Source organism: Callorhinchus milii, unplaced genomic scaffold (assembly GCF_018977255.1).
Source record: "Callorhinchus milii isolate IMCB2004 unplaced genomic scaffold, IMCB_Cmil_1.0 Scaffold2, whole genome shotgun sequence".
NCBI classification, from domain to species: Eukaryota; Metazoa; Chordata; class Chondrichthyes; order Chimaeriformes; family Callorhinchidae; genus Callorhinchus; species Callorhinchus milii.
The window spans coordinates 12534996-12552382 of NW_024704743.1; the positions used below are offsets into that span (position 1 = coordinate 12534996).

General features: G+C 41.4%; 1 protein-coding gene across 2 annotated transcripts in view; it reads left to right on the plus strand.

The window, feature by feature from the left end:
- rheb (Ras homolog, mTORC1 binding) overlaps positions 1–17387 on the plus strand; it is a 53105-nt gene extending 35718 nt beyond the window's left edge. For both annotated transcript variants that reach the window (XM_007906361.2, XM_007906362.2), the window contains exons 3-8: positions 6823–6890; positions 8253–8335; positions 11155–11211; positions 11312–11359; positions 13502–13583; positions 17210–17387. In XM_007906361.2, coding sequence (XP_007904552.1) covers positions 6823–6890; positions 8253–8335; positions 11155–11211; positions 11312–11359; positions 13502–13583; positions 17210–17302 — 431 coding nt within the window. In that variant the 3' untranslated portion in view covers positions 17303–17387. The remainder of the gene's footprint in view (positions 1–6822; positions 6891–8252; positions 8336–11154; positions 11212–11311; positions 11360–13501; positions 13584–17209) is intronic.

A 17387-nucleotide genomic window follows, 5' to 3' on the forward strand; every position in this document is an offset into this window, starting at 1 on the left:
CAAATGCAACGATTATTATAAAGTACTTTTCATAGTGCAAAGTTGCACTAGAACTACTCTATGGAGGCTTCCATTGCATATGAAGAAAGCCTTGCCAACCTTCCAGTTTAGTTTTCTTAGTTAAATCCTGTACCACTTTGGCAGAGTCCTCCACTTCTGCATTATACAAGGAATACTACAACAAGCATAAATTATTTGACTACATTTCTGTATATTGTAAAATATTTTAATGCCATTTTCAACATTTAATGCTACAACCATTTAAAAAGCTAAATCTTGTGTTACTCATGTCTGTCCAAATGATTTCACCAATGTTTTCTTATGGTTCATCTCAAAAGTTAAATATGTTAAACTGCATAATACTTCACCAATTTGTTTGGTTGAGCAAATGACCGACAAGGGCTCCTCCAAAGCTATTGGCACCAGCAGGGAGGCAGGCAATCAATGTAGTAGCAGTCATGTTTTTGTTGGCTTTCACGTACTTCGCTTTCTCCTGATGGAACTGTCCCACAGTATAAATAGGGCAGCTTGACAGGATGGGGAAACTGAATGCATAGAGAGACTATACAAATTCTAGAGGAATAAAGAGGAGAAAAAATTGAAGGGAAGATTTGATGGAATGCAGAACCATCAGCTCTCTGTGATTTGTGTTGCTGGATTTGGCATGGCATAACCTGACATTGTGGAAGCTGCATTGCATTCTCAAATCAAACCAGTCTGTCTATCTTTCACCCTACAGTGGAATGCCATCTCTTAAGCTCCCACTTCCTCGCAAACACAACATGCACTGGCTGGAGATTTTGCTTTTCATTGATTTGCTTTGCTCTAACTTTTATTGGAATGGACTTAACAGTAATTTCACAAGGGAGCAGGTCATTCAGTCCTTCAAACTTGTTTGGCATTTTATTAAATTGTATCAGATCTTTTAATCCCATTTGCCTCCCAATCTTTCCTCCACAGACGTGTATTACAGTAGGATTTGTATGAGACATCTTAGTGTATTCAGGAAAAGAAAATCAAGTGGGCTGTGAAATCATTTCCACTGTAGCTGCTTGCCCTCATTCAGTCTTGGAATATTTATTTAATGAGTACAAAGCCATGTTGGACTGTTGCCCATAAACAACCAGTGATTGATTATAAAGTTGTGTTGCAATCTTATGGTTGGGCACTTGTCCAGCACGACTTTGCATTTAATAAATACAAATGTTCCAAGATGGACTGACCATGTGTGACTACACTGCAATTGCCACAGAAGCTGCTCCGTAACCCACTCTTGCTCTAGACTTGCCTCATTACCTTGCTGCAGCATGTGGAGAAACTGGGCACATCTGCCTGATATTAGCAATTTCAGTGCACATTCTATTGTGAGGAATAATATTTTTACAACCATTGTTTTCTGAAGGTTTGACTGTAGCAACATTTGGGCATATTTTGAAATATCACAATATGGTTTGCTGTTTAATGAACTTGCTGCAATGATCAGCAGAGGATGAAGCATAATGTAGCAGAGCCCCGTTATGACGCAGTAGTTGACCATAAAATTCCAATTAGCACTGTAACGGTGTGTAGCCATCGGTAAGCACATCTGCATTTACCTCACAAGGGCAAAATGACAGTGGTTTCTATCAGCTCTTCAAAACATTGTCTGACTTCCAGGTCATTCGTTTGCTTCCTACGTCATTTCATATGCATGAATAGTTTACAGGAAGTGACATGGATAGTGACCTGGTGACTATTTTGACTTGCTGCATGCCGGCTGTTGTTTTGAGGTGCTGGTAGAATCTGCGAATTTTCAACTTTTTTGGGGTGTGTACAAAGGCTGGGTCCACACTGTAAGAGAAGTGTTACACTGAAGCATGTCATACCTGGGGGAGCGCAGAAGGAGAGGTTTTCCACTTATGACTTCAATACATTATAGTCTCGCTTATAAGACGGATAGATTATGGAGCACTGCTCACAAATAAAGCCGTACATCGCGAGAGAAGCTGGCAGTGCTCCCTAGTGAAATTACTGTTAACATCACTATTTCGGAAGTGCTGACAGGCACTGCCTGTTTAACAATAATAATCTATTTTATTTATCTACAACTGGTAGATGAAACTTTAGAAGGGGAAACAAAGCTTAGATACAATGAAAATTCCAGCAGAATATTTTCAGTTGATGTATATCTTTTTGGATTTGATGTGCTTCATCTCTATTGAGCTGTAAAATGTTCATTTGCAAAGTGCCACCTTTTAACAAAATGACAACTTTTTGTGGCTCAGAATCAGATCAGAAGAGTTTATTTTGCAGATTGCAAAATACAGTATACATGGTACAAGAACAGGAAGGTGAAAGACTGCTGATATCTTAACATGTAGTTTGGATGGACGTTCTACTTTTAGCACTGACCGATTGCAGAATCAACTTGTGTGTTACTGTGCTGAGCTATCCTTGCGTTTTAGGTCAGTTGCTGTTGCTGATGCTGTTGGAGTTGTAATGAATGGAAAGGCACTTTCACATTGAGTATTTCTTACCACTGACACAGCCTTTCTTAATAGGCATGGTTGCTTCCTAACAAAGAATGTTGTCATAGAACAAATGCACCAGAATTTAGCAATGCATCAAAATTCACTTATAATATAATCTTTGATTTGATATAGCAACTTATCACATCATCGAGAGGTCTCGAAGTGCTTCACAGAACATATTGTAAAATTGAATTGACTGTATATTTTGTGGGCGAAACGCAGCCAATTGCGCACAGCAGTGTCCCACAAACAGTCGTGGATTGAGTGACCACATTTTTTTAAGGGTTTATCACTCCGTCTAGACTGATGTATTGCTGCATTATTGGAGATGCGGTCCTTTAGATGAGGTGTTAAAGCAATATCCTCAGGTGGACATTAAGGATCCCCATGACGTTTGAAAAGAGAAGGGAGTTTCTCTACATGTCCTAGTAACAATTCTCCAGCTAAAATTAGTCTCTCACTTTAACAGGAGTCAGCTGGCTTGGTTGTTGTTGGTAGCCCCTGGTTAGCTGATTAAACTTCAGCAGCACTGCAACACGCACCAAAGATTTGGCTCTTGCCAACCTGCACAGAATACACTCCAGAATTAAGTGAACAAGATGCATCCCTCCGGGGAGAGATTGTACATTCCATTCCAGACAAGGAAATTCCCATATGAAGGTGACATACATGTAAAGCTGTCTCGTCTGGATACTCTTAAACACAGTGATGGATTTCTGCATTTGTTAACAACAACAATAACAAGATTCCATTTATTGAGCGCCTTTCACGTCGGGAGGATGTCCCAAGGCGCTGTACAGTTGGGTCAGGACTCGAGCAGGGGGGAAATGGTCAGGGGGAGGGAAGGGAGGGAGCGAAGAGGGGGGAAATGGTCAGGGGGAGGGAAGGGAAGGAGCGAGGAGGGGGTAGAGAGTCGAGATGGGAGCTGAAGGCACGGTCAAAGAGAAAGGTCTTGAGACCGGCCTTGAAGGAGGAAAGGGAGGAGGCGGCGAAGGCACTGGGGGATAGAGTTCCAGAGCCTCGGGGCTGAGAGGCTGAAGGCCCGGCCACCGATGGTAGGGCGGTTGGGGCGGGGGATGTGGAGCAGACAGGAGCCAGAGGAACGGAGGGTACGGGCAGGTAGGTAGGGGGATAGTAGTTCAAAGAGGTAGGAGGGAGCGAGGCCGTGAATGGCCTTGTAGGTGAGGATGAGGATCTTGAATTCGAGGATTGTTAAATACCTGGCTGACCTGAAAAGGTGACTCTGAAATATCTGTATTGTAAAGTGTGCATGTCCTGTGCTGTCCTGTGATCATGCCTTCTATAAATGAGTAGAGCTACTCTGGGATATGTGAGGGAAGTCCTGAAGTGGTACCCATCTATGCGACTAAATGAAAATTTTCTTGCTTTTATTTTAGCACTATCTGTGGGGAGTTTACATAAATCTCACAACAAACCAGGGTTTCCAGAGCTTTACATCCAACTAAAGTAGAATGTTTAATCCAGAATGAATTATTTGCTTCATTGATTCAACGTGACTCTCTTCGATTTTTTAGATATGCCCATTTGGAAGAAATAATGACAATCCTTGCATTTGATATAGCGCCTATCAACTGTTATAAATACGGTATAATAATAATCCTTGCATTTGGTATGGCACTTCATGACAGGAGAGCATCTTGAAGCGCTTCACTCCTCCTTACTGTAAAATGGAATGAACGCGGTAGCCAATTTGAGTTCCGAGTCTGATATGGGGCTTGAACTCTAAACCTTCTGACTCAGAAGTAAAAGTTCTACTAATTGAGCCAGGCTGACCCATGGTTTGTAACAAACAACAGAAGATAATAATCTTCCAGTTAATGTGGTTGCTTACCTTGTGGCTATTTTGGTGCCTTTGCTTAATGCAAAATAATAGGTATGGAATGTCATCTGCCCTACTTGTTCCCATTTTCCCAGCTTTTCATTTTCGAGCTGGATCTCTGGTTTCAGAGGCAACAAGATGTACAAACTGCAGCTCTTTCCAGAGTCTAGAAATTGGCGATCATATAATACTAACTGCCTCTGAAGATAAACGACAACATGAGGACGTTATACTGTGCTTCAGTATTCAGCAATAACTCAAGAACCTTCAGAATATAGAAGTGTGGTATGTTTCCTGTTTCCAGCCCTGACTGGCCAGTTTCTTATACATAGCGCACAGACACAGAGGGCATCCCATCCACGGTGCCCCCAGCACCCACTGACTCTGAGAGCAGTCACTGCTGGCCAGTCTGCTTCCTGTGTACTCTGCACATGTGCAGCATGAATCAGTGATAACAGCAGTGGACTTGACGACCCTGGAAGTGCTGACCAGCAATAACAGTAACACACTCCATTATACCATGGGGGTCCCATTTTATGTAACCCAGTCAGTGTGATACAGTCAGACTGTCATGTAAAAGCAGCATTAGTCCAGGTATAGAACTTTGTAAATGTAGGGCATTGAATGCATGTTGTTGAAAAGCAAGTTTTCTACTTGAAATGTTTCAGTGCAGTAGTAAATAGATAAGGTAATTTTATGAATAGATAAGCTTGTTTTAATCAATGTGGTAATATTGTATTGTAGTTCCATGCTGTGAAGTACAAAGGCCACTGGATTAATAGTTTTATTTTCTCGAAAGAAAAGCCCTGTGAGAAATATGCAGTAAATTGCTATATCAGAGCCTGCCTTTCAGCTTTGAATAATGCTCTGAAAGAAATCTTTCTTCATGAAATGGGGACTGCTGACCAACCTTTGTTTTTAATGTGAAAAATTTGGGCCTTGAGCAGATATACAGTAGGTTTAGTCTGAGAAGCATGCAGTGCAGACAATAAATGGTACAGCATAAGCTGCTGAAGTGATCAGAAATGAAATGCAGTATAGTATTGCAGTTTTGTAAAGTCTGCAATTAAGCAGTATTTTTTCAAAAAATATTGTGGCTGAGGGAGGAAGAAAGGATTTTAAAGGTTGTAAGTAATAACAATCTTTGCATTTGATATAGTGTCTTATCACATCTTCGAGGAGTCTCAAAGCACTTCACACAATATACTGTAAAGTCATCCACAGACACGTGGTAATAACCTTCCATATGTACGCGGCTGACCCACAAATCTACTTCTCCTCCAGCTGCAACTCCAGGCCCGCCGATGTTTTCTCTGCTTGTCTGGTGGACATCAGGGCCTGGATGAACAAAAACTTTCTACAATTCAATGTTGACAAGACAGAAGCCATACTCATTGGCTCCCTTCAACGTTTATTATCCTGTGGTTCTGACCTCCTCAACCTCCCTGGCCTATCCCTCAAACTTGCCAGTGCTCAACCTAGGCGTCAGATTCAACCCACAGCTGTTCTTCCTTCCCCATATCCAGTCCCTGACCCGGACTGCCTTCCTCCATCTCCGCCCCATTGCGCTGCCTCCGACGTACCTAACCCCAGAAGCAGCAGAAACACTCAAACATGCATTTGTCACCTTCCAACTCGACTTCTCAAATGCCTTCTTTGCCGGTCTCCCCAGCTCCACCATGCACAGGATCCAGATGATCCCCAAATCTGCTGTCTGCATACTCACCCGCACTAAACTCCGTAACCCTATCACACCAGTTCTAGTCAGGCTCCACTGGCTCCCTATTGCTGAATGGGTCGATTTTAAGATCCTAGCACTCGTTTTTAAATCCCTTCATGCTCTGGCACCTCCCTACCTTTCCAACCTGCTTTTCCCCCAACCTACTGCCTCTGCTCAACTGGCTTCTGCATGACCCTCGTGCCCTCCGCTTCCACCATTGGTGGCCGCGCTTTCAGTCACTGCTCCCCGAAACTCTGGAACATTCTTCCTCTATCCCTCCGCCTTCCCCTGAAGACCATCCTATTCGACAGTGCCTATAGTCACCTTCTACCGGTTCAGTGTCATACTCCGCCACTGTCAAACGCTCTGGGACGCTACCACGTACAGCCAATTGCACATAGCAGTGTCCCACAAACAGTCGTAGATTGAATGACCAAATTATTATTTTTTAAATTATTTTTTGAAGGGATTATTTACCCCCGGAAAAGCGATCTGCCAATTAACTAACAATCAGATTCCTACTTACTACTAGGTAAACAGAGGAATGTAGAGTAAGGAAACTTGCCTAAGGTTTCACCCTGCACGAGAATTAAATCCGGGTCCGCTGACTTGTGAAGCGATATGCTACAGGACTCCACGTATCACAAGTCATGTTCACAAAGGAGAAAAAGGGATTAGGAAAATGTATTTTTTCCCACCAAAAAATTGCCACATTTCACTAAACAATTACACCCCACCCTCTTTACTTTCAGCATTTACAAAATTGATCACAGTCAATGGGCAGGAATACCATCTGCAGCTTGTGGACACAGCTGGACAGGTAAGGGCACTTTTAGACTCATTTCATGCCTCATGATGCATGTGCAATAACAATATGAATTTATAGCAGAATTTTGCAGTTTAAAGTCAGTGAATTGTGCGGGAATTCTTATGTTTATTGATTCACAAGTTTTTTTTTGGTCAGCCGGGTGTCTTGACACATGCGTGCTTCAGAGTATCTAAATAAAACTGATGGTTATAAGAATGCCATCTACTCATGGAAATTCTTGTGTATTGGAATGGAATTGTGCACTCTCTCTCCCTGGAGGGACGTATCCTGCTTAATTAATTCCAGAGAGTATTCGGCGCCGAATAGATTGGGGACCCAGAATGTGCTTTGGGGTACTGCTGGAGTTTAACCAGTTAAAACTGCCATTGAAAGCATTGTCTGGCAGTCTTTCCTGCTGCTTATCCAGCTAGGAACCACTTCAGGGTTAACAGGAGACAAGTGGGAAGAATCCCTGCCCCCGGTGACTTGTCTGCTCCTCCCAAGTCTTATCAGTGGGTTAGGCTTGCTGGGCTGTCATCAGCGGTGCCTTGGAGTACTTCAGACCTGCCTTGCTCAGGAACCGCGTTACCCAGATTGTCACAGAGGGGTTGACTCAAGTCACCTTGGAGGCAGGTCAGCTTCCCTTCCCCCTCCCTCGCCAGGAAGATGAATGTTCATGTGTGCAATTAACAGAATCTTTTGTCAGAAAAATAAGAGTCAAATGTAAGACAAGCGTGAAATCCTCGCTCTCGCTCCCCCTCTCCTCCTCGCTCCCCCCACTCCTCCTCGCTCCCCCCACTCCTCCTCGCTCCCCCCCTCCTCCTCGCTCACCCCCTCCTCCTCGCTCACCCCCTCCTCCTCGCTCCCCCCCTCCTCCTCGCTCACCCCCCTCCTCCTCGCTCCCCCCCTCCTCCTCGCTCCCCCCTCCTCCTCGCTCCCCCCCTCCTCCTCGCTCCCCCCCTCCTCCTCGCTCCCCCCCCCTCCTCCTCTCTCCCCCCCCCCTCCTCCTCGCTCCCCCCCCTCCTCCTCGCTCCCCCCACTCCTCCTCGCTCCCCCCACTCCTCCTCGCCCCCCCCGCCCCTCCTCCTCGCTCCTGGTCGAGGCTGTCCCTGCAGTGCAGTGCTAGGCGAGCCCTGCGAAGGCATCATTCGGATGACATCAAACCAAGTCCTGCCTATTCAGGTGGTCATTAATAATCCCGATCCAGACCCATTAATATAGTTCAAACACTAAGAAATTAAAGTTTAACAATGCAAAATTTTTTCCATAATTTCAAGAAAATTGGGAAACTTGAAGAACGCCAATTTTGGTTTATTTTAACGATTTTAAAACCTGAATTCAGCAAGCTTGAGTACGTGTTTTTTTGTCTATTAGGATGAGTACTCCATTTTTCCTCAAACCTACTCCATAGACATAAACGGATACATTCTGGTGTATTCAGTTACTTCCAACAAAAGGTAAGGATCTCAAGTTAACCTTTCATTTCACTTGGGTATTTACATATCATTTAAAATTCTATGTCTCTCTTTGATTGAGGATAGCATGTTCCAGTTAATGGGGGTTAGCTGCTTTCTTTTGTGTTGCATGAAAATTGCCTAAAGATCTTCCCTCCTATTCCCTACAATATTGGTGTCTGAATGATTTGCTTTGTGTGTGAGAGGAGGATGGGGGAAATGCATTTAATCATAGTTAATTTCCTGGAATGCTAGGCAATATTTACAGTGTTTTAGTATAATGTATTGGTGATTGCTTTTTATGTGGCCACTGTTGAACACTTGTAAGAAAATTGGGGATGAAAACTTTTGGGTATTAACCTCATAATACTTGGCCTCCAAATCAAGACTTGTATTGCTGAATGTATCTGCAGCTGAAGGACTCTGTCCCAGAGCTCACTTCAGAAGGCAAGGTGGTGATTTAGTGTTGGAGTATCTTTAAGCATTTAGTGAAAACTGGTATTCCATTTATTAATGACTTGCTCTGTTATTTACACTCCTACACATAATATTAACTCCTACACCTCTATTATAGTAACTGATATCAGTCAATTGTACAGTATTAGTGTAAACCTTATGATGACTGTAACATCTTAATTGTATTCATGCAGAGGTGAAAACAATGTAGTTTTTCATAATTGGTTGCTATAACAAGCGCTTCTGTCAGTACAGCTAAACTGTTCATATATTAGTTAAGAAATCTCATGGCCTAGGGCACAGTAGCCATTTATTACAGAAGACTTTTTACACAATTGGACACGTCTCACATTTTTTAAGTGGAACTTTTTTTAAAAAAAATAAAAGATATGAACAAGGAAACCAGTCACTAGACAGCTTTGTTTCTTCCTATTTTATCCTCTTCTGAAATAATTTGACTTACTTTTCTCCCTTTTGCTGAGAGCACAGACCTTGAGCGGCAGCCTCTGAAACCTCATCTGTTCTTATTTATGTGTAATATAGTGTTGTTAGCAGTAAAGAGATTATTATATAGTGGTACAAATCTTTTCGGAAGAGCTATCTTTACAAGGTTTGATATTCAGTGGGAGAATACTACAGAAAAGAAGAACAAATATTAAAATAGAGAAGAGGAGGGGAGTGGGATAGTTGGCACAGGCTCGATGGCCCGAATGGCCTCCTTCTATCCTGTAAGATTCTATGATTTTATGAGAACAAATAAAAGGGCAGATGACCATCTCTTAAGTCCATCATCATCTGTACTTTGTATTCCAAAGCTTAAATTACTGAATTCTCCTTTGAACATTTAGACACACAGGTTTTTACTGAGGTGATTAAATTTAATGAGGTTGATATTTGATTGTAGGATTACATTTCTGCATTGCTTCGTTAACATGGGAGTTGCAATCATTGTCCTTGGAATGTTATTTTGTGTGATTTCCGAGCACTTCACCATAGGTCAGAGAAACTTGCTATGGTATTTCAGCACTTAATATTCAGATAACTGCAGTGACAGTTAAACCTTGCCCTTTACTAAAATCATATTATAAATTATTTCTGTGCAAAAAATGATTTGCAGCCCAGTTGGTATCCCACCACAATTTCAAACAGTTGGTCACCACTCCCAGAGTGACTATATTAGTCACATCTTGTGGCTTTTTTTGTATATACTGTTGTATTGCAAGTGTGTGTCTTTTTAAGGGAGTTGACCCTTGCAACTGTTTGACTTGTTTCAGTATTGGAGACTATATAGTAGAATAGCCTTTCCTACATGTTAATTAATGTACTGTGGTCTTTCACTATAATGCATGCCACCAGTAGTGGCGTGTCATGTGCAATCAACATAGTCAAGAAAACAGAATTGGCATTTAAAGACTACTAATTTTAGACTGCTATGTATTCCATCAGTAGATAAGGACTTTATGGTGAAATGTGATTGAAGCCAAATCAGTATCTTATTTGTGGTCTTATCAAGTCCTCTTCAGGTTCCCCAACAGGATTGAGCAATGTGCGAGGGTACTGCCTCCCAAGTCCAAAAAATTTTGTTTTACCTCAAAAAATAATTTGGTCACTCAATCCATGACTGTCTATGGGATACTGTTATGCACAATTGGCTGCCACGAAATATACAGTCAATCAACAATATATTCTGTTAAGGGCTTTGACACATTTCAACGACATAATAGGACGCTATATCAAATGCAAGGATTATTATTATTAAGTCCCTGCCACTGCTAGTTGCGAGCTAGTCGATGGGAAGACTGAAACCACTGTGTTTGCTTTCTAATCTTCCCTTGCTCACTGTTTTGGTTTGGACCTAAAGCTCACTGTATGGTGAATCAGAGGCACAGACCTGCCTTCCAGTTCTAACTCTCTGTGGATGTGCTCCAAAGCTGGAGTTTTTACAGTATTTTAGAAAAAGATCATGTTTTCAAACACTTCCTTCAAGAACCAAGTGGTGATGGAGAAGATAAGAGACCGAGTACAGGTTTCTACACAATAGTGTTTTTTATTGTATCAAATGTACTTGATGTTTTACTGATTTTAATCAGGTTACAACAGTAAGCAGACTTTATTGAACAAAGTTAGGGACACAACTTTTGTTGTAACAAAGAAAAAAAATAATGGTACAGGTCAAAATTACAGTATTCCTAAATGCATTCCATTCCGTAGTTAAGGAGGGAGGTTATAAACTTCTCTCCCCCTCTTTCCTCCCCCACGCCACCTCTAAATAATGGTAACACCTGAAACCATGGGAGTTACCATCTTGAATTCTTTCTTTAATTGTGCAAGGATTGTTAATTGTATTTTGCTTTGTGTGTCTGCAGTTTTGAAGTGATCAAAGTAATTCACGATAAATTGTTGGATATGGTGGGGAAAGTTCAGTAAGTAGATCATTTATATATTTTTCAATCTCTCTTGGTTATGCTCTTCTGTTTTATCTCTGATGTGTACTAAACTGCTGGGTACCTTTTACTTTTGCAGAGTACCGATTATGTTGGTTGGAAATAAAAAGGATTTGCATATGGAAAGGTAGGTGGCGATGAGTGATGTAGGTTAAAAGCTCTGACCTCCTCAATGTCTGTGACCTCTTTCAAACTCACCAAACCAGCATTGAGCCTTAGCATTGAATTTGATTATTTGCTCTCCATCCTTCCTCACATTCAGTCCATTACCAAGACTGCTTTTCATCCTCATTTGCACCCTTGTGACTTCCTGATATTTTTTAAATGCACTTCTCGACATTCTCCTTAGTTCCACCGTCCAAAAGTGCCAGCTCATACAAAACTCTGCTGCCTGCACCCGGGTCCTCAGCCGGATCCACTGAATCTTGTCTCGCAAGGGATTAATTTCAAGGTTCTTGCCCTCACCTATAAATCCCTTCATTCCCAAGCACCTCCCTATTTCTTTAATCTTCTCCTACCTCACCCTTCTGCTTGCTCCCATCACTGACAAACTTTGGCCGACTGCTGTTGATTTTCCCCACTTACCCCATTGGTAAGTGATTGGTAATCCCCATTGGTGATTGAGTCTTCAACAATTATGCACCCAACTACTGGAACTCCATTTGCTTCTTCTCCAGCATGTTCCATTTTAATGCACAAAGTTCACGGTGTTAAATATGGTCACATGGAATTGATATTTTTCTAATGAGAAATGTAATTTGTTTTGAGCAGTGTATAGGACTTCCCTTCACATTTCCCCTTCACAAAATAATAAATAAGGTGGAAGTATTTTATAGCCAATAGCGCTTTTACATGTAGTTTTCCCTGTTCAGATTTTTAAAAAAAAAATCTTATCCCTATTAGAAGACCAATGCCATTCCTAGGTCAGAGCCAACTGTTTAGATGGCGTACAAGCACTGAATCCCGTTCAACTGATACTTCAAGGAATTGAGTGGAAACTGAGATTAGCATCTGGGAATGAGAGGGCAGCCGGTTAGGGTCAACACTGACATCAGCTGTGCCTGATCTAAGTGGTGTGTCTCCTTACTATACTACAGGTCTAAGAACAAAACCTATCTCCTAATAGAGGGAAGGATTTTTTCAGATCAGTTCTTACTTGCTGTAAGAAAAGTTTGTTCCTTGATGGATATTGCTACACACTCACCATAAAAACAGCCAAACTAAATTAAACTAAGCATTAACAATGACATCTATTCACGTTTATGAACAGATATCAATGTTAATGGTTAGTTAGCAACATAGGAATATTCATCCCCTCTAGCCTGTTTTGCCATTCTGTTAGATCATGGCTAATCTGTACCTCAACTCCAATTACCCGCCTTTACCCCATATAGCTTTGATACCCTTACTTAACAAAGATTTGGTGTTGGAGAATAAATGTGGTATTCATAACTGGAGTTGCAAACAGCAACCGGAAATGCATCATGCTGACCAATAGAAACTGCTCTGAATTGAGAATCTTCCAGCACAGAGGATCTGCAGGTTGGCAAGATGCATTGAAGTTACTGACAGATGTCACTGTTTACAGCTCATCATTGCAAGTATTTTTAGTGCTGAAAAGACACCCAGTGGCTGCTAATCATACTACATCAGATTCTTTATGAAATCTCTTGCCAAAACTTGTTACACAGTGGAAGTACGCACAAACGTATTGGCAGCATGGTAGCTGTAAAGCAACCTTTGATGCAATTAAAATGAGTTCTGAAGAGTATTAACCCAGCCAGCTGATTTTTGCAGAGATCCCCTGGATTCTTAAAATCATCAAGTGAATAACTTGACATTTCTGTTGTTCTGCAGGTGCAGCAAGAGTAGTGTAGTATCATGCTTTTTCAATTGAAATATTTCTCAAGGTTGGAAAAGATGAATCTATACTTTTATTTTTGCCTTTGCAACAAATTTGGAATACTACAGCAAAAAAAACACTTGCACCACTACTAATTATAGTGAAATCTAGTTTCTCTTTAGTCTAGTTTCACCCTTTAGGTCAAATACAAGGATTACTCTGTTTGCAAAACTGCAGCACAGCTCAGTTGTCCTAAACAAGACATTTGTTTCTCAGCTGCACAAACTTGCTTTTGTTTACAGAAATATTCCTTGGTTTTTCTCCAAGGAATGTTAGCAACTTAACTCTTGCCAAGTATTTCCCCCGCTCAACGTGCGACAAACATAAACTGCTGGAGTGTCGACGTGTTTTTGTGTTTGCTTTTAGGGTGATCAGCTATGAAGAAGGGAAGAGCTTAGCTGATTCCTGGAACGCTGCTTTCATGGAATCATCTGCAAAAGAGAACCAGGTAAGGAGAGTGTAAACCTCTGAAAGCGGGGGAGCCTAAAGCAGCACTGGCTCACTTTAGGCAGGGATGCTTTTATGCCAGAGATAAAAAAAAACTGCTGTAGTTGCACTGCAGTTTGGCATTGGGTATCCATCCAAAAGTCCTGTAGCATATTGGTTAGAGCACTTTCCTCACAAACGAAGGGCCCTGGGTTTGATTCCCGGCAGGGCTAAATGATACGCAAGTTTCCTTACTCCACACGCCTCTGTTTACCTAACAGGAACCAGGTTGTTAGTCGATTGGCGGATTGTTTTTCTCGGTGTAATGATCCCTTCAAAAAAAAAAATGACTGTTTGTGGGACACTGCTGTGCTGCCGCATTTCATCCACAAAATATATGGTCAGTTCGCTTTACGGTATATTCTGTGAAGCGCTTTGAGACGTCTTGAAAACGTAATAAGGCGCTATATCAAATGCAAGGATGATTATTATTAAAAGGTAGATATGGTGCATGAATAGAAAAGCTAGGATCACAAGAAAGGTTTAGATGAAGGTGTTCTTCAGCCCATTTTATATGAATATGAGTATTTAATACAGCTAACAATTGTTAAAGACGACAATTTCACAGTCTTTGGGGTCATATTTTATTTATATATGAATAGAACTTAATTCACTAGCCTACATTTAAATTTTCGGATCCAGACCAGTGGAAATTAAAAGGTCAGTAACGGTATTTTCATTTGTTACATCTCTCGATTCTGCAGAGCAGGCAACCCAGTGCATTAAAGCTCCCCCAAGGGATGAAATCTGCAGCTTTCAGTTTATGTAATGTAACGTACTTAACTTATGGCAGGCTCCACAAAACTATATATGGGGGCAGAGAGTGCTGTTGGATTTCTGAAGTGTGTAGTGCAATAACTGATTTGTGTTGTGCGTGGACCCCTGTTTATTGATTTCTTCCAGCTCTGGTGGAAACTTGTTATTCCAGTCAGTTTAATGTAGAGGCAAGCATATTAATGAATCTGCCATCTTTGTCTTTGTCAAAGGTTCTGTCTACAAAAATCCTTGTGCAAAGCAATAAGCCCTCCTCAGTTACAAAGCTTGACGTAAATCCAGTTGGACTGTTGCCAAAACAGCATGAGGTCTGCTTGGCTCTGCAGTGGCATTTTAGGCACATGTAGCTCAGTGTTTAGAGCACTCGCCTCGCAAGTGATTCCTGGCAGGGCGAAACCTTGGGCAAGTTTCCTTACTCCGCATGCCTGATAATAATCCCTCAAGAAAAAAAACAATAATAAAATTGGTCAAATGTGAAAAGTGCTATATCAAATGCAAGGACTATTATCGTTATTATTATGTAGGCAGAGCCTAAGCACGAGGACTAAGGCATGAACAATTTGTGTGTTCACTGGCCACCCACAGCACGGCAACAGATGCTCTTCAGTTTCTTATCATATGTTTTACAAAAGACAGTTTGTACTGCACATAATCTGATATGTTTGAATGCATGTTTGTGGTGGTCTGATCTAAGATAGTGTGTAGACTGCCAAACAAAGTCAAGCTCAAGTATCAAATAAGGAGATGTCACAAGGAGAATAAAAAAAAGGGGAAGTTAGAGGATTTTGTTCTTTAACAAACGCATTCACGATATTAAAGTGAAATGCCTTACCACAAATGGCTGTCGGAGGTGTGTCCATAAGTATAGTTGAAAAGAAATTGGACAAATGCTTGAGCAAAAACATCAAAGGGTATGGCGAAAGAGCAGGGGAGTGGGTTAGAGTAGAGAGCACCAGTGAAGAAGATAGAATCAGCAAGTTGCAAAGGACTTAACGGCCTCTTTGTACCTGTAATTCTTGATTCACCAGTGTACAGACTTTATTCTGTCAGTGTGGAGACAGTTATAATAGTAATCCTTATATTTGATGTAGCTCTTTTCACATCTTTGAGATGCCTCAAAGCGCTTCACAGAATATACTGTAAAGTGAATTGACAATATACTTGTGGGTGAAACGTGGCAGCCAATTGCAAGCAGCATTGGACGAAGCTCTTTAAGCCTTACAAACCACATTTGTCAGTAAGTCCTGTGAAGAGCTTCGAGTCGTCCTCTCAACTTGAAAGATGCTATATCAAATGCACAGATTAGTGTATTTTATGATTAGGTCTTAACTTGTACCTTGTCTGTTGACAATACCAGACAAGGTACAAGTCAGTAGAATTCTCACTTCTGAGTCAGAAGGTTGTGGTTTTAAGTCCGACTTGGGAACTTAAAACTCACATTGTCTAAGTTGACATCCATTGCGGTGCTGGGGGTATGCTGCATTATCTGAGACACTGTCCTTCTGGTGAGAAGTAAAACCGAGGTCCAGTCTGCGTATCCAGGTGGACATTAAAGATCCCATGGCACTATTCGAAAAAAGGAGTTTATCTTGGCCAGCAGTCCCCCAAATAAAATTGGTCAGACACTCGATGGCTATTTGTGGGACATTGCTGTGTGCAAATTGGCTGTGGTGTTTGCCCACAAAATATACAGTCACTACAGTTGACAGCCTATTTTGTGAAGCATTTTGAGATGTCTTGACAGTGTGATAAGGTGCCATATCAAATGTAAGTATTATTACAACTAGCTTCAGATCCCTGGGTTAAGAAGGGGGAAATCGTCAGCTTTCTTGCTCATGCTTGCTGCCTGGTGACCTTTGCTGGAGTGGCACATGTGCAGTTTTCAGGTGAACACAGCATCTGATTTTGGCTGTAATTTCTTCCCTTTCCTTTCCATCAGTGTGGGCAATCACCCCATGGGTACTCATTTTAAATAAATTTTCAAAATATCTTGGTAGCTATTTGTACCTATAAAATTCACTGGATGCTGTAGGAAGCTTTTTTAATATTATTTTGTAATAATAATCCTTGCATTTGATATAGCGCCTTATTACAGAATATACTGTGACCTACACAGAATATACTGTAAAGTGTAGTGCTTGTGTATTTTGTGGGTGAAACGCAGTAGCCAGTTGCATATAGCAGTGTCCCACAAACAGTTGTGGATTGAGTGACCCAAATTATTTTTTTGGGGAAAGGATTATTACCCCTGGAAAGCAATTTGCCAATCGACTAACAAGTGGGTTTCCACTTACTGCTAGGTAAACAGAGGTGTGTTTGTGGAGTTAGGATACTTGCCTAAGGTTTTGCCCTGGCCGGAATCGAACCCAGATTTTCTTGCTTGCGAGGTTAGTGCTCTAACCGCTACATAAGGGATTAGAGCACTCGGAATTGTGCTGATGACATCTAGTGTAGTTTTGCGTCTTTCCCCTTTGCGAGCAGGAATGTTAATCTTAAAAAAAATTTCCCCCCCAAAAAATCGATTCCCACATTACAAGCATATGTACCTTGGCTGATAAAATACCACAATGAGCTAGCCTTTACAGTATCACCACATTCCTTGAGAGACTCTGTCATTGATGTGTGTTTTGTTGAATTGCATTGTTCATGATGTAAAATAAGCTTGCATAGTGATATATGAGTTGTTGAAACTCATGCACAATATCGGACTTTGCTATGACATTAATTGGTCTTTTATATTCAGGTTGGTTGTGGGACCTGCTAACGGTATCTTGGTGAAAGGTTATTTCCACTGTTCTCCCTTTTTCTTCCCAGACTGCAGTGGAAGTCTTCAAGCGAATAATAATGGAAGCAGAAAGGGGAGACGGAGGCACTCAACAAGGGAAAACCACATGCTCAGTAATGTGAGGCCTGAAAACGCTGACAGAACTACTCTACTTGAAGAGGCAAACTGCCTCTTTCCCTTTAATAAAAACTGCCACTTTCCCTTTAA